This window comes from Adiantum capillus-veneris, chromosome 14, assembly GCF_014529385.1.
Source record: "Adiantum capillus-veneris isolate H3 chromosome 14, ASM1452938v2, whole genome shotgun sequence".
Classification (NCBI taxonomy): domain Eukaryota; kingdom Viridiplantae; phylum Streptophyta; class Polypodiopsida; order Polypodiales; family Pteridaceae; genus Adiantum; species Adiantum capillus-veneris.
Window position 1 is genome coordinate 90,048,291 of NC_140944.1, and position 20,786 is coordinate 90,069,076.

The following is a 20,786-nucleotide window of genomic DNA, read 5'->3' on the forward strand; positions in this document are numbered from 1 at the left end:
CCCTCAACGCTCGATATGAGCTTGAGGTTGCTTTGTACATTTCTCAATTCTAATTTATCACTCATAATTGTGAGTTTTGCCAAAAATAAATAAATATTTTGGTGCCCTATTAGAAATATGTACACTCACTATTGTGAGTTTGGGAAAACAAAAAGAGGATTTTAATGCCCTAAGGTCAACGTTCGTGCTGTGCGCATTTGTGATGGTGCACTGAGGGTTGCAGAGTTGCTTGACATGTTTGTCTTTATGCAAGCCCAGGGTTGGTTTGTTTCTAACATCAATTTGGAACAGGATCTGCAACGGCAATGTCTAACTTCTGATGTGCCACTATCACAGGTGGGGCCATTTGCTGAGACTCATATACTAGTAGCATTGTAAGGAATGTTATGTTTGCTATTGTGGATATATACCTTGGGCTCCTAAAATGGCACTTGTGAAGTTGTATTGTGATCCATCCGCAATCGATCACAATCCATCCATCACCGAGCCATCACCCCCTCCCTTGGTCGCGATCCACGATAGTTTATTTGTGAGCTTGAGCTTGTGGTTTGTTGTGGGTGGCCATGTCAATGTCAATAGTAGTGCCCTAGTTGGGAATATGGATGAACTTAGTGAGTTTGGAAAAACAAAAAGAGGATTTTAATGCCCTAAGGTCAACATTCATGCTGTGTGCATTTGTGATGGTGCACTGAGGGTTTCATAGTTGCTTGACATGTTTATCTACATGCAAGCCTAGGGTTGGTTTGTTTCTAGCGTCAATTCTTGGTATCCGCTTTGAACATGATCTGCAACGGCAATGTCTAGCTTCAGATGTGCCACTATCACAGGTGGGGCCTTTTGCTGAGCCTCATATACTAGTAGCATTGTAAGGATCGCCGGAATGTTATGTTTGCTATTGTGGATCAATCCCTTGGGCTCCTAAAATGGCACTTGTGAATTTGGATTGTGATCCATCCGCAACCAATCACAATCCATCCATCACCGAGCCATCACCCCTCCCTTGGCTGCAATCCATGATAGTTTATTCGTGAGCTTGACTTGTGGTTGGTTGTGGGTGGCCTTGTCAATGTCAATAGTAGTGACCTAGTTGGGAATATGGATGAACTTAGTGGGCGTAAAGCACATATAGAGCAAGAGTTAATATGCATCATAAATGCATTGTCAAATAAAAGAATGTTGGATGAGTCCATGTCCACCACCTCGACCCCGAACGTCACCAAGGGTGATTGAGAATTTCAAGCTCTCAAGAAAGCCCTCCCACAGAGCATAGAAATTGAGGATGCATATATTGTGGTTGTCCCTCCCAGCTTTGATCAAGAAATAGCTCACTACCCTTGCTGGCTCCATAGTTGTTTTTGGATTCATGGGTAGAGTGCCATCTAAAACTAAACTACTAAACTAATTGTACATCCCTAATGTGCTTGGTCAGAGTGGAGCAATGGAGGTGGTCCAGTATTTGACAAAAGGGTTCTTCTCAATCAAGTTTTACAAGGAGGTTGTGATGGTCAAGTCCTCACTAAAAGCCTGCTTATCTTCAACCGATCCTTGATTTGTGTCCTACATTAGGACCCCAAATTTAAGTCCCTCGACACCTTCAAAGATATGTGCTCGATGTGGGTGGAGTTTGTTAACCTCTCGGTGTGGCTGAGAGACAATATGAAAGACTTTGTAGCCTCATTGGGAACTCCGCTTTTCGTGCCTCCTACCAAAAGGTGGGTAATACAGTAAATAAAGTTTATCTCTGGTGGGATCTTAGAAAACCACAACCTAAGAACCTAGTGGTAAATGTGGTAGTTGGCTTAAAGGTGACCCTTTTAACGTTGGCACCTTCTTTGGAGCATGCTTCAAATGAAATGAATTTGGGCACTTTGCATGAGTCTGCCTAATTGCACAAATAATGAAGGTAGTTACCATGGACAAGGAGAGAAGAAATAGAATTAGCTTAAATAAATATGGAAACCAAGATTCTTCCGCAGAAGGAAAGTCCATAGTGGGATACAAGGGGGCGGCTCCATAGCAATCTTAAAAGCTTTTACCCCATGCAAACCCAAGCAACCTGTGGGACGCATGTCTAACCTCACCATCCTATCTTATTGCAGTATTAGCGAGAACCACGATTAATTTGTCAAACCATGGGACGAAGCTGACTTGACTAGTGCATAGAGGCTACAAGAGGTTGTCAATCTTTCGGAAAACAACTAACAACTCACATCTAACTCAAGCTACACTCAAGTGACTGAAATCACCAAAAGCCAAATCGCTCATTGGCAAGCAAATCACATCCGTTACAGCATCAAATGACATCCAAACGTAACAAAACTTCTAAGAAAAATTTACAAGACCTAAGCACACATGCCTATGGTCTCAAACCCCACTTTAGGTCAAGTTCCAAAATCGCGATTATTAACAGCAGTGGATTTTTGACCTATTTGTTTTTGACCCAGAATGCATCTAAATGCTTAGCAATGATGCCCCAGTACCCCGCCTATGCTTAGTTTTCGATTTAAAAGTGTAAATCCCTAGTCATGATAAAATTAGGCTGTTGGTCGACGATGCCAAAAGCTACGAAATAATGTGAATGGCTTATGTCAATGCGTAGAGCTCTTACCTGTGGTTGCAATGCAACAAACACATTCGTAATGTGACAACCGGAGAGGGAGTAGGAAGCATGAGAAGGAGAGAAGTGAGCGACGTTAGCGCACGCTGTATTTCTTATCCAAAAACTTACAAAAATTGGCTTTTATACCTTAGCCAAGGTTTTTGGGTGGTCAAAACTAATAATCTGGAATTCTACCAAAGCTGGGAAATGACTGGCTGATACAATCTGGAAGCTTGTAGCCCCGGCTCATTAATTACAAGGTTTATCCGATAAAATAGGAGTTACAATATTTCCAATTTATCAAAATAACAAATGTTTTACAAGGAGAACTCCGAAAGATGGTGCAAAGATGGTGTTCGTGTTAGCTTGCTGCTAATACTCCCCCCCTCCTCGCCTGTGTTATCTCTTGACACAGCTTTATGGGCTGAAGTAGTCTTCAGGTTGACGGTGGGCGAGGCGGTCTTTAAATGTGTGCAGTGCCTTCTGGTATCTGATTCTTCATTCTTTGTCACGCACTTGAAGAAATTGCATGGTGACTTGATTCTTAAGCTCCACCACTGAGTAGACTACAAACTTGGATGTTAGGTTGCTTATCACCGACGCAAATATCTTCGTTCTCCAGGTGAAAAATCTAGCGTAGAATGCTTCTTGAAAGGCTAGCATATTATTCGAGGGCAGGAACATGCATCTGGCATAGAATTCATAAAGGATTTCTTCTGAAGGTTGCACACTCAGATTGTAGCATAAGCCTTTGTTTCCTTCGAAGAATGAGAGTCATGGGGATCCTGTTTGCTCAGTCTCATTGAAAACTTGTATGCATGTGAGTAGCATCCTGCAGATCTTATATAACATTGCTCAAGAGAGATCTGACAGACTCTTGAAGAATGACATGGCGCTCGGTAGGGTTTTCACCATGTATTCCTGTGTCACTTGGCCTCGCTCTGGAGCTGGCAGCCCGGGGAAGTTGAGCCAAGTTTGCCTCTTCTTCTGCAGTACTTCATGCGCTTGCCATGTCCTTACTTTGGATACAGGACAGAATGTTGGATCTCTTTGTAGGGCTACATGTGCTCTTGTGAATAGAATCAGGTATCTTGGATTCTTGTTCAGCCAGCTTAACCTCCACTTTGGGTGGTCTTTATCTGCGCCATATTCTTGCATATCCTTGTACAACCTTTCTTTTACCTGTATCACTATTGCTTCAACCTTATCAACAGATCTCACTTGTCGGCCATGAGCACACTCTCCAGGGATTTGACCATCCATAGTTGAATCTGCCAGCATATTTCCCTAGCTTGGAACCATCATAACCTCTTCAACCACTGGATCTTTTTTGTCTGGCATCCGAGGCATAGGAATAACCATGTCTCTCTGCAACCATAATATCTTTGGCTCTTCTTGCATATGCAGACTCTCTAGCATCCACTGTGCTTTTATCTCCTTCGCTTCAACTGGCTCTGATGCTCTCGGATTGGACCATCCTTACCTCGCTTGACGTTTCTTCAAGAGATTCTTTGTGTGACCTTTTGCAAAGGCCACTACCTCCGCATATGACACCGGTCCATCGACTTCAACTTTATCACGAACATCCACATGCAAGCAGTTCATGAATTTTTTTAATCTCAAAAAGTCAGTATTCTCTATAGCAGTTACCTTTATGAGTTTTCTCCATAGCGCTTTAAAATCCCACACAAACGCTTGAAAGTGACCAGGCAGGCTTTGCTTTAGCCCATCTAGCCTTTGCTTCACTTCGCTCAATTGATTTGCTTCAGAATGTCGCTTCAAGGGTGTTCCAATCCAGCTTTTCTTCAGCTTGCAAGCCATCGTATCATGTTTTGGCCTTTCCACGAACCATGAGTGGGAACATCTGAGCCACTCCCTCTTGTTTTGACAAGCCGCTCTCCAGCAAAAATAGACCATAGTCCTGCAGCCACACTTCTGCATCTTCAACACCTGTAAAAGTCGGAAAACCCGACCAAATCTTGCTTAGTAGCACTTGCTCTTTGCAACTGGTATCACCGCAATAGCGTCTTCGAGTTCAGTGAGAAGCAATCAGTAGCTCCTCAGTGGGGGCACCACTGATCGAAAGGGGGAACAAACCCAGCACACTCCAAACTCGTCTCTCTATAGCCAATGGATTAATCCGCAACCCTAACCAACAGAAACTCACACACACGCACACTTTCTGCCAACCTTCATAGAACAAACTCACCTTCGGGCATTCTCAGCTGTACATGTTCACAGATAAACACCTCGACATAATCGGCTTGACAGTACACCATCATACACAACCATACCTACACCAAATAAGTAAACACACAATCCCTGGGAGGCAACACAAGCCTCAACCAACACATCATAGCTCACTCAATCATTCTCTCCCTCCCTCTCTACTCACACATACACAAAACCCGGAGCCAACGCTACCACAGGCGTGGGGCACAAGACGAGATAGACGAGATGATTGATGGCAAACTCAACACGAAAAATAATCCCACCGAACTGTGAACTCACTTATCCATAGCACAAAAAAAAAAAAACAATCCCCTTACAATGGTGGCAGCTACTCTGATTGATCTCCTTCAAGCCCTTGGTGACCTTCTCTCCTTTTTCACCCTCGGCCTCTCGACATGCCCTTGGCCTTCAGCTGCCCTTATAGATGGTGGCCATCAGCTCCTCAATCCCGTGCTCTGCAACTGATGCTCACTGCCGAGTCCACTGCATATGGCCAACTCTTTCACATACTTCCTCCCCTCTCTCATCCCCAGGTAGCGCTGGCTCCTCCCTCTTCTCTATAGCATGCAACCCACGAATGCCCCCGCCTCCTTATGGTGCCATCACCCTTCTCAAGCACCCTCCTCAGCCTTGTCTCTGCACTCTTTTCACCCTGTAGCTCGTGGCGCCCTCAATCTTTTGCATCTCGGCCAGCCCGGACTCTTCTCCATTGCTCCCAACCCAGCACACCTCAACGCGGCCCTCCATTGCTCACGGCCTAGCTGGCTGTAATAGCGCCATCTGTATCCTGCCCTCTGGCGCTCTCTCTCCCTCTTGCTCTAGGACAACCTTCTGGCGTCCCTGCACCCTTTCAGCCCCCGGCTCCTCCTTGGCCTTCTTCTTTTTCTCCTACGTGTCCCCCCTCCCATGCTGCTGGTGGTCCTTCCCTTTCATGTACTCCCCACTTGGCCCGCTACCATGCAACCCAACAGGCGGCTTTCCTTTTCTGTGGCAACCCATGCTCACCTCATGCAGACCAGCCGACTCCCTACAGATGGCACTCCTCTTTACTGACAGCTCAGCCCGCCATGCTCCTGATGGCGCCACCACCTTGCAAAACTCCTCTCCTTCCACCTGCAGTCGCATCATCTCTCATGCATCACTTTTTCTATACTAACTCCAAGATTTAGTTTAGTTAAAAAATCCATGTGTGGCATACTTTCCCATGCCATCAATGGGCCATTTGAATCGATTACATTAAAAAATGGGTGTTCAGATTTCTTTTGCACTGCTCGCCTACTAACACTCTTCACCATGGTGAAGAAAATTTCTCTTCCTATCTCACTGGACTTTGCACCACACCGAGAGTGATATGACTGCTATGTCATCCACTTTGAGAGTCACCAAATAACGACCTTCAAGCTCGCAAAAAACTTTGAACTCGCCCAGCTTTAGCACCCGTTCTGCATACACCATGGCACCACCACTAAGGACTTCAATATGCTAAATCCCTCCCAATATAGACCTTTGGCTTGTTATGTGTCACATCTGACAGACACATTATCTTAGCACCACGAATGACCTATACAATGCCGCATTTGGCATACACATCCTAGCAGTAGAGTGTCTTGCATGTCCTGCAGACTCTCGATCAGAATCCCATATCATAAACCTCATAGCATCTCTATCCAAAACCCCTTGTCCCACTCCCAACCTTGTGATATCAACATTTGCTCCTGTCACCTGTGATAGCAAGTAACACTTGCTGTTTTGACTACAGAGTGCTCCATCTCTGTGTACTTGTCTCCTAGCTACATCAAACACCTGCTCAAGGTCCTTGTCATTTGCCTGCAAACTACTATGCCTGGGCGTCTTGCACTTCCATTGGCCGACCACCATCTTCAGCTGTACCAACGTTGTGGGGGGATTTGTATTTATAAGGTGAGCCGGGAAGGCACTGGGCCCCTGGCTGTGAGAGGTGCGAGGAAAAGAGTTGCAGCAGACACAATTAATGGGAATAGAGCTTAAAAAAGATAGTTTACCTTACACCAAATAATCAGCAGTATCCCTGTTTTAATCAAATATTAATGGAGGAGTTTATGCTCCTTACAAGGATTGTCCTGGTTTAATCCAGGTGCTAATCAAGAAAATCAAAATTGAACGGCCTTGTACTGCCTTCAACTTCTTCCTGCCATGGCTTAGAAGCTTCGACTTCCAATGGCCTTAGGTGGTCCGATTTGGTTTAAGGTTACCGGCTTAATTCTAGGTTTGAACGGGCTTGGAGATTATGGCTTAGAGAGCTTAAGATTATGGTTATCAAGGCTAATTTTGGCTTAATGAGATTGGGGCTTCGGGTTAGGGATCGTATGAAAGCTTAGCTTAGAGTTTATGGTAATCCGAGCTTAAGCTTGGCTAATGAGATTAGGATTAGGCTTGGATTAGGAGTTTGAGATTAGGCTCGGCTTAAGGAGAGCGAGATCTTTGACTTGGAGAGCTCGTATTTAACAAGACTAATGACTTCCAAGACTAGGCTTATAGAGCTTAGGAATATGGCTAATGAGTTTGAGAAGCTTTGGTGAGGCTTATATGGGAGATTAGAGAATATTATGGTCTTCAAGGCTTAAGATGGCTAATGAGAGCTTAATGAAATCAAGATCTTTGTTTGGCTTGGCTTAAGCGGGCTTATGATAATCCGAGAAAGTTTGGCTTAAGAGGGTGAGATCAAGCTTGGCTAATGAGAGTGAGATTAGGCTCAGCTTAGAGATTTTTGGATTAGGATAGCTGAAGACCTCTCACTTTCTTCCCCGGAGAGAAGGCACTCAATGAGAAGAGGAGAGGATAATAAAAAATGAGAGAGTCCAAGAGAGCCCCTCCTTTTCCTTTATAGGTTGCATGGGCACTTTACCTTGCTAAAAATAGCCTACCCATTAGCGATGTCGCTAATGGGTAGCCACCCTATGCTGTGGCACTAGCGGATATTGACCAGCGCAGAGTTCGGCGAGAGTAATGCCAAAAAAGGGCGCATGGGGCTGTTGAGCCTTTTTGCTTCATAGCCGGGCTCGTCCGAGCAGTCCTTTGGCCTCCATGACCGGGTCATCTTTTCGCGCAGCAGTCGCTCGCTGCCTGCTCGACGCCATGCTCTTCATTTTTATTTTCTTTTGGCTTCCCCCCTTATTGAATTAGGGTGGCCATTAACCATGCCCGTTAATTGGGCGGCCAGTTTTATTGGGTAGCCCTTCTTATTGCGGGTGGCCACTTGGCTCAAGAGCACTACATTTGGGCATACATATCGACCAAGGCATTGCCTCCATGACATCATTTTCCAACATCCACTGACTAGCAATATCACCGTGAATGCAACTGCCCACTCTAGTGTGTTGAATGGCACCATAGCTTTCAAGATGCAAGTATAAGTGTCCGTCAAGGCAAGGAATTATATATATAAAAATGCTTTCGTATCGGCCCACATTTGGCGTACATATCGGCACTGCATTGCATTAAGCCTGTATATTGGCCAACTAAAAAATACCTTGTTAATGGAGATAGGCCTTTGGTTGCCACCAATTCTGCTCTGATGGCTCCATTTCCCAGAATCTGTTTGCAGCTCAAAAATTACCAGATGAACTTGACTGATCAAGGCGACAAGGGCGGTTCGGAACCGGCCCCCGGCGATACATAAATTGGCCATATCTTGCCAACCGAAACCCCGATCGACAAACTGAAAAGACCGATATGCTCCTGGAAGTGAGCACTTCGGACCCATGCATTCCTATCATCTTTGACCTTTTATCAGCAAGTGCTCAATCCGGTGCGGTTCTGCTACTGACTCAACTGAAAACTGTCATAACTTCTTATCCGTAGCTCCAATTGACGAGCCGTAAAGACAGGCATGTAGAGCCCTTCAAGTACTTCAAGTTTGATTAATAAAAACCCAGTTATGAACACTTCAAAAATAATCACTTCTTAGCATTACCAAGACATCTTTTTGCCCTTAGAACCGCACCTGGCACACTTTTAGCTTAAAATTGGCTTGTTTCCAAGTCCTTATAACTGTTGAATAATCATGTGAGATTCAAATACACCTGATTGGCATCCATTTGCTCATTTTATTGTCATGGGAGCGGAGCGACACAACATCCACCCCGGCCTCTGAACCTGCATAACCTTCAGTTTGTGCCAACCGGTCTTCAAGCTGCGTCTACTATAAATACCTTAAGTTACTTGTCATCAAGCTCACGTAGGTGGTAAAGACATGTAAAACAAAAAAAGGTTTAAATCATAGCATCAATAGTCTAGCTCAATTATGTGGTAGCTGTCCTATCATAAATCTTTGAACCATAGTGGTCGTATCTCCAAAGCATTCAAATATAAAAAATCTGTTTAGTGAACCCCGCCAAACTCAAGTGCCCCAGTTAATTATGCACATGGCTTGACCATCAGCTCGCTTTAGGGAACCCTGTGAAGCTCAAGTATGCCTTACTTTGGGTGGTCAAGTTATTTACTTCAAGTTCTAGTAGCAGAACCATCTCAAAAGATGTGAAGATACTATAGCAACTATCCAAAGATGTCAACTGGATGCTAGCCATGTAAGCTTATTGATCATATAATAAAAAACACTTATGTATTAGCATACATAAGAAAAAAACAAATCTACTGCCAAGTAACCTACTACAGGAAAATAAATGATATCCTTGAATCTACAAGTTGCTCTTCAATAGCTCCCAAGATCAAATGGGATAATAAGAAATTGCCCCAATAGTGGCGCACCATAATATCCACATGAGCATACATATCCTGTATCAATCAACTTCAAGCATTTCTGCTCCAAATATGCTATTCTAGGATCTAGTAGAAAGAAACCACAATATATACCCAAAAATACCCATCCATGGTGAACCTTCTTTTGAAGATCTGTTGAATCACCTGGATCAAATACCATTAAGATCACATAGCATTGATGGGCTCCACAATATACTAGAGCCTCACCTGAAGCATAGTGCACCACCCACATCTCATAAACTTTTGGTAACTTAAGGTCATTACCAACAAGAATTAAAGAATTATGACTCCCTTTTACTGGTAGTAGCCAGAACATCACTGACATAAGAATTACTAGGAATAATATCCAAATCCAGCCACATTTGGCACATTGTCCCAAGAAATGAAAAATCCTGTGCAATTTATGCAGTATCAAGGATGATTTAGCATCATCTCCCCTCTAGCTTCATAGCCATTACGAAAAACCTTAGGATTTCCTGGACCTGTATCATCAGAGAGATTTTTACATGGTTTTTGAGTTTGATAGTGGAAAATAGCTTTATCATGAAGATCTTCATCCTTAGTGGAAAATAGCTTTATCATGAAGATCTTCATCCTTAATCTCCATCTTTACCTCCCACCTCGGCTCGTCTCACGTCGGGTTCACCAAGAATGTCGGGGGATTTGTATTCGAAAGGTGAGTAGGGAAGGCACTGGGTCCCTAGCTGTGAGAGGTGCGAGGAAAAGAGTTGCAACAGACACAATTAATGGGAATAGAACTTAAAACAGACAGTTTACCTTAAACCAAATAATCAGCAGTATCCCTATTTTAATCCAATATTAATGGAGGAGTTTATGCTCCTTACAGGATTGTCCTGGTTTAATCCAGGTGCTAATCAAGAAAATCAAAATTGAACTACGTTGTAATGCCTTCAGCTTCTTCCCACCATGGCTTAGGATCTTCGACTTCCAATGGCCTTAGGAGGTTCGATTCGGTTTAAGGTTACGCGCTTAATTCCGGGTTTGAACGGGCTTGGAGATTATGGCTTAGAGAGCTTAAGATTATGGTCATCAAGGCTAATTTTGGCTTAATGAGATTGGGGCTTTGGGTTAGGGATCGTATCAAAGCTTAGCTTAAAGTTTATGGTACCTGAGATTAAGCTCGGCTAATGAGATTTGGATTAGGCTTGGATTAGGAGTTTGAGATTAGGCTCGGCTTAAGGGGAGCGAGATCTTTGACTTGGAGAGCTCGTATTTAACAAGACTAATGACTTCCAAGATTAGGCTTATAGAGCTTAGGAATATGGCTAATGAGTTTGAGAAGCTTTGGCGAGGCTTATATGGGAGATTAGAGATTATGGTCTTCAAGGCTTAAGATGGCTAATGAGAGCTTAATGAAATCAAGATCTTTGTTTGGCTTGGCTTAAGCGGGCTTATGATAATCCGAGAAGGTTTGGCTTAAGAGAGTGAGATCAAGCTTGGCTAATGAGAGCGAGATTAGGCTCAGCTTAGAGATTTTTGGATTAGGATGGCTGAAGACGTCTCACTTTCTTCCCCGGAGAGAAGGCACTCAATGAGAAGAGGAGAGGATAATAAAAAATGAGAGAGTCCAAGAGAGCCCCCCCTTTTCCTTTATAGGTTGCATGGGCACTTTACTTGCTAAAAATAGCCTACCCATTAGCGCTGTCGCTAATGGGTAGCCACCCTATGATGTGGCACTAGCGGATCTTGACGAGCATAGAGTTTGGCGAGAGTAATGCCAAAAAAGGGTGCATGGGGCTGCTAAGCCTTTTTCGCTTCATAGCCGGGCTCGTCTAAGCAGTCCTCTGGCCTCCATGACTACGTCATCTCCTCGCACAACAGTCGTTCGCTGCCTGGTTGATGCCATGCTCTTCAATTTTATTTTCTTTTGGCTTGGCCCTTTATTGAATTAGGGTGGCCATTAACCATGCCCTTTAATCGGGCAGCCAGTTTTATTGCACGGCCATTTTTATTGTGAGCGGCCACTCTGCTCAAGAGCACTACATTTGGGCATACATATCGACCAAGGCATTGCCTCCATGACATCATTTTCCAACATCCACTGACTAGCAATATCACCGTGAATTCTATTGCCCACTCTAGTGTACGTGTTCAATGGCACCACAGCTTTCAAGATGCAAGTATAAGTGTCTGTCAAGGCAAGGAATTATATATATATAAATTCTTTCGTATCGGCCCACATTTGGCGTACATATCGACACTGCGTTGTGCATTAAGCCTGTATACTGGCCAACTCAAAAATACCTTGTTAATGGAGATGGGCCTCTAGTTGCCACCAATGCTGCTCTGACGGTGGTACACCTAAGGTGTCTCGGACCACGGAAAGTGTCAGCAGCAGGTAAAGGGCAGCAGACAGTGTGATAGTAGAAGGCTTGGACAAGTACCAGGTACAACCGGGAATAGGTCCCAGAAAGATGTGTATGCCAGATGTGGCAATTAGCAGGTCAGGCATCGGTTTTTAATCTCTCATAAGTAAACTGCTCGTCGATTCTGGGAATTTACTCTATGACAAATCTATGGTCCCATTATTTGGCCATGAGGTTTTTTTTGGAGGGCTCTTTCAAGGACTAAAGATTGAAGTGAGGTTATTTGTTATAATTACGGCAAGTTCGGGATGGCCCACAATCAGGGTGACCTCCACTACCGGCAAATTACAAAGCAATTGAAGTGCGACTCGAAAGGGGCTGCTACGGCTACTTGAAGCCGGGAGTACTTGGATGCGGCTACTGCGGCCTCATGGTCCACCAACTTGGCGGTGCTTGGGATTGCGATCGACCACAGGTGGGAATGTCCGCTAAGGCGCAAGATAAATTTTTTTGAAAGGTTTGCCATGCTAAAAAAACGAGGCAGTAAGCTGCAGTTGGCTGGAGAACAGGGTACGCTGTCTTTGGGAGGCCATTGCATGCAGGAATGTGGTCCCATCTGTGGTGTCTGCATGCGGAGAGAGGAGTCAGCTAAGGGGGGCCGCATGCGGTTGGCCAAATAAGGAGAGAGGGCCGCTTGGGCCATGCATGATCGGAGGGGAGCCAAGTGGTGGCGGCATGCAGTTGAAGGGGAAGGAGCCAGAGAAGGGCGGCCAGTAGGAAGAGATTGCGGCGCGCGCCAGAGCCAGAGGACTGAGCCGTGGGCTGGGGGCACAGGACAGAGCCAGGCCAAGGGCGGGCTTGAGAATCTGGGAAGGCAGGGTCGAGGGGAGCTTGAGGAAGCACAGCCGAGGGGGGCAGCCTTGCAGAGATGTGGAGGAGCTGCAGTACGGGCTGAGGTCCACGGGGTGGCGCAGATTCCAGCCTTGAGGTGGTCATGAGGGCAAAGTCAGGGGCAGCCGGGGGATACTGCCAGGTGCAGTAAAGGCAGTGCTACAGTAAGGGGCCGCCATAGGCTGCATGGCCGCCAGGTGATAAGGAGATCCGATAGAGGGCATATTGCAAGAGGAGGTGATGCAAGATAAGAGAGAGAAGTGCCGCGAGCTACAGGTGTAGAAGAGGAGGAAGTAAACGCTGCCGAGAAAGTGAAGGAGAGGAGGCGGGTATGGTCCGAGAAGGTGTCGAAGCTGCAGAGAAGGGGCACACAGGGGCCGCCATGGGCTGCATGGGGTGGAGAGAAAGAGGGGCAGTCAGTTGAGTAAGGGAATTGCTTGCGAAAGGCCACCACAAGGGCTGAGCGGATTGCATCCAGTCGGCGGGCACCATCATTGTATTTCGATACCGTTTTGTGATACATTGAGTGCTTGTGGGTGTCTGAATGGTTTGAATTCGATTTCTTTTTTTCCCTCTAATCTCGTGCAGTAGGTCCGTGGTAGTGTTGGCTCCGGACAGGTTGCATGTGTGTGGAGAGAGAGAGAGAGAGAGAGAGAGAGAGAGAGAGAGAGAGTGATTATGGTTATAGATTGGGTGTGATTTTGTATGCGGTCGAGGCTTGCGAGGTCTTCCGGTGTGTGTTTACAGAGTTGTGTGCAATGGTGTGTGTGTCGATAAAGCTGATTGTGTGTAGCCGGTGATTGTTAGAAGGTAGTCTTTATTGTGAAGGTCGGCAGAAAGTGTGCGTATGTGTGTGATTCTGTGTGGCTTGGGGTGTTGGATTTAATGTTTATGTAAATAATATCTATCAGTTTTCTTCTTATGCACTGATATATTGCCTAAATAATGCTATGGTTGAGCATAAATGCTCAACAAGGGGTCGGGCAATGATGGTACACCTAAGGTGTCTCGGACCATGGAAAGTGTCAGCAGTAGATAAAGGGCAGCAGGCAATGTGATAGTAGAAGGCTTGGACAAGTACCAGGTACAACCGGGAATAGGTCCCAGAAAGATGTGTATGCCAGATGTGGCAATTAGCAGGTCAGGCATCGGTTTTTAATCTCTCATAAGTAAACTGCTCTTCGATTCTGGGAATTCACTCTATGGCAAATCTATGGTCCCATTATTTGGCCATGAGGTTTTTTTTGGAGGGCTCTTTCAAGGACTAAAGATTGAAGTGAGGTTATTTGTTATAATTACGGCAAGTTCCGGATGGCCCACAATCGGGGTGACCTCCACTACCGGCAAATTGCAAAGCAATTGAAGTGCGACTCGAAAGGGGCTGCTACGGCTACTTGAAGCCGGGAGTACTTGGACGCGGCTACTGCGGCCTCATGGTCCACCAACTTGGCGGTGCTTGGGATTGCGATCGACCACAGGTGGGAATGTCCGCTAAGGCGCAAGATAATTTTTTTTGAAAGGTTTGCCATGCTAAAAAAACGAGGCAGTAAGCTGCAGTTGGCTGGAGAAGAGGTGACGCTGTCTTTGGGAGGCCATTGCATGCAGGAATGTGGTCCCATCTGTGGTGTCTGCATGCGGAGAGAGGAGTCAGCTAAGGGGGGCCGCATGCGGTTGGCCAAATAAGGAGAGAGGGCCGCTTGGGCCATGCATGATCGGAGGGGAGCCAAGTGGTGGCGGCATGCAGTTGAAGGGGAAGGAGCCAGAGAAGGGCTGCCAGTAGGAAGAGATTGCGGCGCGCGCCAGAGCCAGAGGACTGAGCCGTGGGCTGGGGGCACAGGACAGAGCCAGGCCAAGGGCGGGCTTGAGAATCTGGGAAGGCAGGGTCGAGGGGAGCTTGAGGAAGCACAGCCGAGGGGGGCAGCCTTGCAGAGATGTGGAGGAGCTGCAGTACGGGCTGAGGTCCACGGGGTGGCGCAGATTCCAGCCTTGAGGTGGTCATGAGGGCAAAGTCAGGGGCAGCCGGGGGATACTGCCAGGTGCAGTAAAGGCAGTGCTACAGTAAGGGGCCGCCATAGGCTGCACGGCCGCCAGGTGATAAGGAGATCCGATAGAGGGCATATTGCAAGAGGAGGTGATGCAAGATAAGAGAGAGAAGTGCCGCGAGCTACATGTATAGAAGAGGAGGAAGTAAACGCTGCCGAGAAAGTGAAGGAGAGGAGGCGGGTATGGTCCGAGAAGGTGTCGAAGCTGCAGAGAAGGGGCACACAGGGGCCGCCATGGGCTGCATGGGGTGGAGAGAAAGAGGGGCAGTCAGTTGAGTAAGGGAATTGCTTGCGAAAGGCCACCACAAGGGCTGAGCGGATTGCATCGAGTCGGCGGGCACCATCATTGTATTTCGATACCGTTTTGTGATACATTGAGTGCTTGTGGGTGTCCTGAATGGTTTGAATTCAATTTCTTTTTTTCCCTCTAATCTCGTGCAGTAGGTCCGTGGTAGTGTTGGCTCCGGACAGGTTGATTGTGTGTGGAGAGAGAGAGAGAGAGAGAGTGATTATGGTTATAGATTGGGTGTGATTTTGTATGCGATCGAGGCTTGCGAGGTCTTCCGGTGTGTGTTTACAGAGTTGTGTGCAATGGTGTGTGTGTCGATAAAGCTGATTGTGTGTAGCCGGTGATTGTTCGAAGGCAGTCTTTATTGTGAAGGTCGGCAGAAAGTGTGCGTATGTGTGTGATTCTGTGTGGCTTGGGGTGTTGGATTTAATGTTGATGTAAATAATATCTATCAGTTTTCTTCTTATGCACTGATATATTGCCTAAATAATGCTATGGTTGAGCATAAATGCTCAACAAGGGGTCGGGCAATGATGGTACACCTAAGGTGTCTGGGACTATGGAAAGTGTCAGTTGTAGATAAAGGACAGCAAGCAATGTGATAGTAGAAGGCTTGGACAAGTACCAGGTACAACCGGGAATAGGTCCCACAAAGATGTGTATGCCAGATGTGGCAATTAGCAGGTCAGGCATCAGTTTTTAATCTCTCATAAGTAAACTGCTCGTTGATGCAGGGAATTTACTCTATGGCAAATCTATTGTTCCATTATTTGGCCATAAAGGTTTTTTTTGGAGGGCTCTTTGAAGGACTTAAGATTGAAGTAGGTTATTTGTTATAATTGCGACAAGTTCGGGATGGCCCACAATCAGGGTGACCTCTACTACCGCAAATTACAAAGCAATTAAAGTGCAACTCGAAAGGGGCTGCTAGGGCTACTTGAAGCCGGGAGTACTCGAACGCGGCTACTGCGGCCTCATGGTCCACCCACTTGGCGGTGCTTGGGATTGCGATCGACCACGGGTGGAAATGGCCGCTAGGGTGCAAGATAATTTTTTTTGAAAGGTTTGCCATGCTAAAAAAACGAGGCAGTAAGCTCCAGTTGGCTGGAGATGAGGGGGCACTGTCTTTGGGAGGCCATTGCATGCAGGAATGTGGTCCCATCGGTGGTGTCTGCATGCGGAGAGATGAGTCAGCTAAGGGGGGTCGCATGCGGTTAGCCAAATAAGGACAGAGGGCCGCTTGGGCCATGCATGATCGGAGGGGAGCCAAGTGGTGGCGGCATGCAGTTGAAGGGAAAGGAGCCAGAGAAGGGCGGCCAGTAGGAAGAGATTGCGGCGCGCGCCAGAGCCAGAGGACTGAGCCGTGGGCTGGGGGCACAGGACAGAGCCAGGCCAAGGGCGGGCTTGAGAATCTGGGAAGGCAGGGTCGAGGGGAGCTTGAGGAAGCACAGCCGAGGGGGGCAGCCTTGCAGAGATGTGGAGGAGCTGCAGTACGGGCTGAGGTCCACGGGGTGGCGCAGATTCCAGCCTTGAGGTGGTCATGAGGGCAAAGTCAGGGGCAGCCGGGGGATACGGCCAGGTGCAATAAAGGCAGTGCTACAGTAAGGGGCCGCCATAGGCTGCATGGCTGCCAGGTGATAAGGAGATCCGATAGAGGGCATATTGCAAGAGGAGGTGATGCAAGATAAGAGAGAGAAGTGCCGCGAGCTACAGGTGTAGAAGAGGAGGAAGTAAACGCTGCCGAGAAAGTGAAGGAGAGGAGGTGGGTATGGTCCGAGAAGGTGTCGAAGCTGCAGAGAAGGGGCACACAGGGGCCGCCATGGGCTGCATGGGGTGGAGAGAAAGAGGGGCAGTCAGTTGAGTATGGGCTGCATGGGGTGGAGAGAAAGAGGGGCAGTCAGTTGAGTAAGGGAATTGCTTGCAAAAGGCCACCACAAGGGCTGAGCGGATTGCATCGAGTCGGCGGGCACCATCATTGTATTTCGATACCGTTTTGTGATACATTGAGTGCTTGTGGGTGTCGTGAATGGTTTGAATTCAATTGCTTTTTTTCCCTCTAATCTCGTGCAGTAGGTCCGTGGTAGCGTTGACTCCGGATAGGATGCGTGTGTGTGCAGAGAGAGTGATTACGGTTATAGATTTGGTGTGATTTTGTATGCGGTCGAGGCTTGCGAGGTCTCCCGGTGTGTGTGTTTACAGAGTTGTGTGCAATGGTGTGTGCGTCGATAAAGGTGATTGTGTGTAGCCGGTGATTGTTCGAAGGCAGCCTTTATTGTGAAGGTCGGCAGAAAGTGTGCGTATGTGTGTGATTCTGTGTGGCTTGGGGTGTTGGATACCTGCTGGGCTATAGAGAGGCATCGAGTTTGTGTCCTCTGTGTTATTTCCATTTCCCCATCCCAACGGCTCCATTTCCCAAAATCTGTTTGCAGCTCAAAAAATTACCAAATGAACTTGATTGATCAAGGCGACCAGGGCGGTTCGGAACCAGCCCCCGACGATAATTAAATTGTCCATATCTTGCCAACCGAAACCCCGATTGACAAACTGAAAAGACCGACATGCTCCTAGAAGTGAGCACTTCAGACCCATGCAATCCTATCATCTTTGACCTTTTATTAGCAGGTGCTCAAGCCAGCAGGTGCTCAAGCCGGTACGCTACTGACTCAATTTAAAACTGTCATAACTTCTTATCCGTAGCTCCGATTGACGAGTCGTGAGGACAGGCATGTAGAGCCCTTCAAGTACTTCGACATTGATTAATAAAAACCTAGATATGAACACTTCAAGAATACTCACTGTTTAGCATTACCAAGACATCTTTTTGTCCTTAGAGGCGCACCTGGCACACTTTTAGCTTAAAATTGGCTTGTTAGCAAGTCCTTATAACTGCTGAATAATCATGTAGGATTCAAATACACCTGATTGGCATCCCTTTGCTCATTTTCTTGTCATGGGAGCAGAGCGGCACAACATGTTATTTGGTGTAGATTCGCTGATTTAGGCAACACCAATCACGAAATCATGCTGCAGTGGCTGGCCATCACTGTAACTGGTATGATTTTGTTATTGGGTGGATGTACATGCTGACAGAAATTTGGATTTGGATTTGGAATTAGATTGGGAATTGTTATATGTTTTTTTAATTGCGGCAATATTTATGAAAGTTAACTTGAGATGGCTGAGAATTGCTTATTGAATGATGACTGTGACCAATGATATCCTGATTCATTAGGGTATGAGATACTGCTTATTCTAGTGGTATGGGACACTAGAATAGGTAGTATGTGGATGATAGCAGGCATAAGCAATGTGATAGTTTCGATACATATTTCTAATCGCTATTTTTGACAAGTATTGTTTGCAAATTTTTATTTCGCAACTGAGGACAGTTGCTTTCCAATGGAGAGGTATGTTATGGAATTGATATTTTACTATTTATTGTAGCTAACATGTGGAAAAGGCTTGACCGAGCTAGTGTATTGCAAAAAGATATTATATTTTATGTATATTTGATTATTCAAGTGCTCTTTATGAGTTTTGGCCATTTATGACCGGCCGGTCAATTTGTACTCACTTTGACCATTTAAGAAATCTATAAAACAAATACGTGCAAGAGGGAAACGGTCACTCTTGCACGGGGGGAGATTGCACCCAATGTCTGTGTTATTCTCCTCTCCTCTCCCCTCTTCTCTCTCGCCGTGTTGGTGTAGCACTCCACTCTAGAAGGTGCGCCTGCATGTGCTCTCTCAATCTATCTTGCTTTTGTCTCTCTCTGCTTGTGTACAACTTGGATTATGCATTGTGTGATTCGAGGTATGCAGATTTTTTCGTTCCATGGCTCGTAGTATATTGTTTTTGCTATTTTGCAGGGCTTGCAACGTTTCCGTCTGTAGCATGCAGAGTCCTTTGTTGATGCATGAGAATTTTTGAAACCAAAGCAACATGCAAACTTTGATCTCCCCACAAGATGAAGGGGCTTGGTATGGAACAAGAAGTTGCAATCTTCAACCAATCTTGGCTGCACATGTTCTACACTACACATTAGAATGTCTATATTTCTTTTCACATAAATTGTACTCGTGACGTTCTATCCTAATTATCTAAATGCTAAGTGCGAATGAGAACATAGGATTACCATTCTATCCAGTCCAAAACAACACCAAGATCAAGTAGAATAATAGAGTGCATACTGTAAATAATCACCAAGAGGAAATGTTTCGGTCAAGGGGATGGAATTAACATCACTTCATGTCATCGATACTAAAGACAATGTAAACTTTGATTCATTAAATCAAGCTCTTTGCTTGAACAATCTTCAATGAAGCTGTTCAAAGAAAATCAGAAACTAGAAAAAAAATCAGAGAAACAAACACATAATTGCAAAGTCAACCTTCCAATGTCATTCCTTTACCCTGTTGTTGTTGATTCTAACACAAGGAATAGTAGGAAAACTTACCTTGGAGACCTGCTTGGCCATGCAATCAGAGTCTGAAAAGCTGCAGATGGGGATTGTCTGAAAAGTGAATGTTCTTTCTAGAAAAGCGTCAGTAAAAATATATGTACTAGTTGTTGTGGGAAGTGTGTTTCTATAGAGAGTACATATTTACATATATACTCATACATATATAAGTTGTTGCAGACATGTTTTACTAGAGAGAGTATACATATACTCATATGTACGAGTTGTTGCAAAAGTGTCTTGTTAGATATATATATATATATATATATATGTATATATATATATGTATGTATATATGTATGGATCTCCCATGCAGCATAGCCGAAAAATTTGTATGGCAAGCCCGGGTTGTGTTGTAAGCAGTGAACACCGGTAGTGTGGAAACCATGCCTAAAAACCCCCTTGGCTATAAGTTCAAAAAGGAAAAAGGGTGACCCCTTAACTTTGATTGTACCTAGTAAGTTCAAGGCAAAAAACATGGATGTTTATCTAGCTCCACTAGTTGACGATCTCCAGGAGTTATGGAATGGGATCGACATAGCAGATGTGGTTGAACCAGTAGGACAACAGCATGCAAGGATCCATAGACTTCTTATGTGGACTATGCATGATTGGTCAGGATACGGAGAAGCTTCTAGTAATGGTGCATGTGTGGAAGCAAGAAAGAGTGTCTAATGCATATGTCCGATGGTGGGACATCCTATTTATGCATACACAAAAATGCATGGAAACAATATGTTGTGCAAGAAAGATTTTGAGAGGTTATTCAGAAAGATGGTGTAGCTATAAAAGCATATGACATGGGTTTGCAAGTTGGCATCCACTACAAGAGGTTGTGTGCTCTTGTGACGCTCTTAGCGACGGAAATACACTGGGTTTTTATAACCCCCGGCGTCGCTATAACCGTCGCTAAAAGCGTCGCTACGAGAGCGTCGCTATAGGCGTCGCTATATAGCGACGCTCATAGCGACGCCTATAGCGACGCAGATAGTGACGCTCTCACAGAAGAGTATAGCGACGCATATAGCGACGCGACAGAGCCATAAATAGCGACGCTTATAGCGACGCCTGAGAGAATATTTTTTTGGTGGCAGGGCATTGAATGCCCTGCCACCCATCAACCATATTGTACTTGATTCACTTTTTAAAAAAAGTGCAAAGGTAAATAATAGACCCAAAATAGTCACCC

The 20,786-nt window shown here is 45.6% G+C and overlaps 3 protein-coding genes and 1 pseudogene across 3 annotated transcripts; 2 read left to right on the plus strand and 2 right to left on the minus strand.

The window, feature by feature from the left end:
• Positions 1-5,357: 5,357 nt before the first annotated feature.
• LOC147442739 (uncharacterized) lies at positions 5,358-5,959 on the minus strand. Its single transcript, XM_086529700.1, has one exon. It carries the CDS (start codon positions 5,957-5,959, stop codon positions 5,720-5,722), a length of 240 nt encoding a protein of 79 aa, XP_086385826.1. The 3' UTR covers positions 5,358-5,719.
• A 6,526-nt stretch (positions 5,960-12,485) lies between these two features.
• Positions 12,486-13,346, plus strand: LOC147442740 (uncharacterized). Its single transcript, XM_086528811.1, has one exon. The coding sequence runs from the start codon at positions 12,618-12,620 to the stop codon at positions 12,912-12,914; it is 297 nt and encodes a 98-aa protein (XP_086384937.1). The 5' UTR covers positions 12,486-12,617; the 3' UTR covers positions 12,915-13,346.
• An 87-nt stretch (positions 13,347-13,433) lies between these two features.
• LOC147442741 (uncharacterized) lies at positions 13,434-15,244 on the minus strand (annotated as a pseudogene).
• Positions 15,245-16,253: 1,009 nt separating this feature from the next.
• Positions 16,254-16,837, plus strand: LOC147442742 (uncharacterized). The gene has a single exon (XM_086528812.1). The coding sequence runs from the start codon at positions 16,386-16,388 to the stop codon at positions 16,680-16,682; it is 297 nt and encodes a 98-aa protein (XP_086384938.1). The 5' UTR covers positions 16,254-16,385; the 3' UTR covers positions 16,683-16,837.
• Positions 16,838-20,786: the final 3,949 nt, after the last annotated feature.

What these genes read in the sequence shown, in the direction of transcription:
- LOC147442739 (XM_086529700.1), bottom strand. Translation starts at nt 5,959, where the DNA reads ATGATGCGACTGCAGGTGGAAGGAGAGGAGTTTTGCAAGGTGGTGGCG.
- LOC147442740 (XM_086528811.1), top strand. Translation starts at nt 12,618, where the DNA reads ATGCATGATCGGAGGGGAGCCAAGTGGTGGCGGCATGCAGTTGAAGGG.
- LOC147442742 (XM_086528812.1), top strand. Translation starts at nt 16,386, where the DNA reads ATGCATGATCGGAGGGGAGCCAAGTGGTGGCGGCATGCAGTTGAAGGG.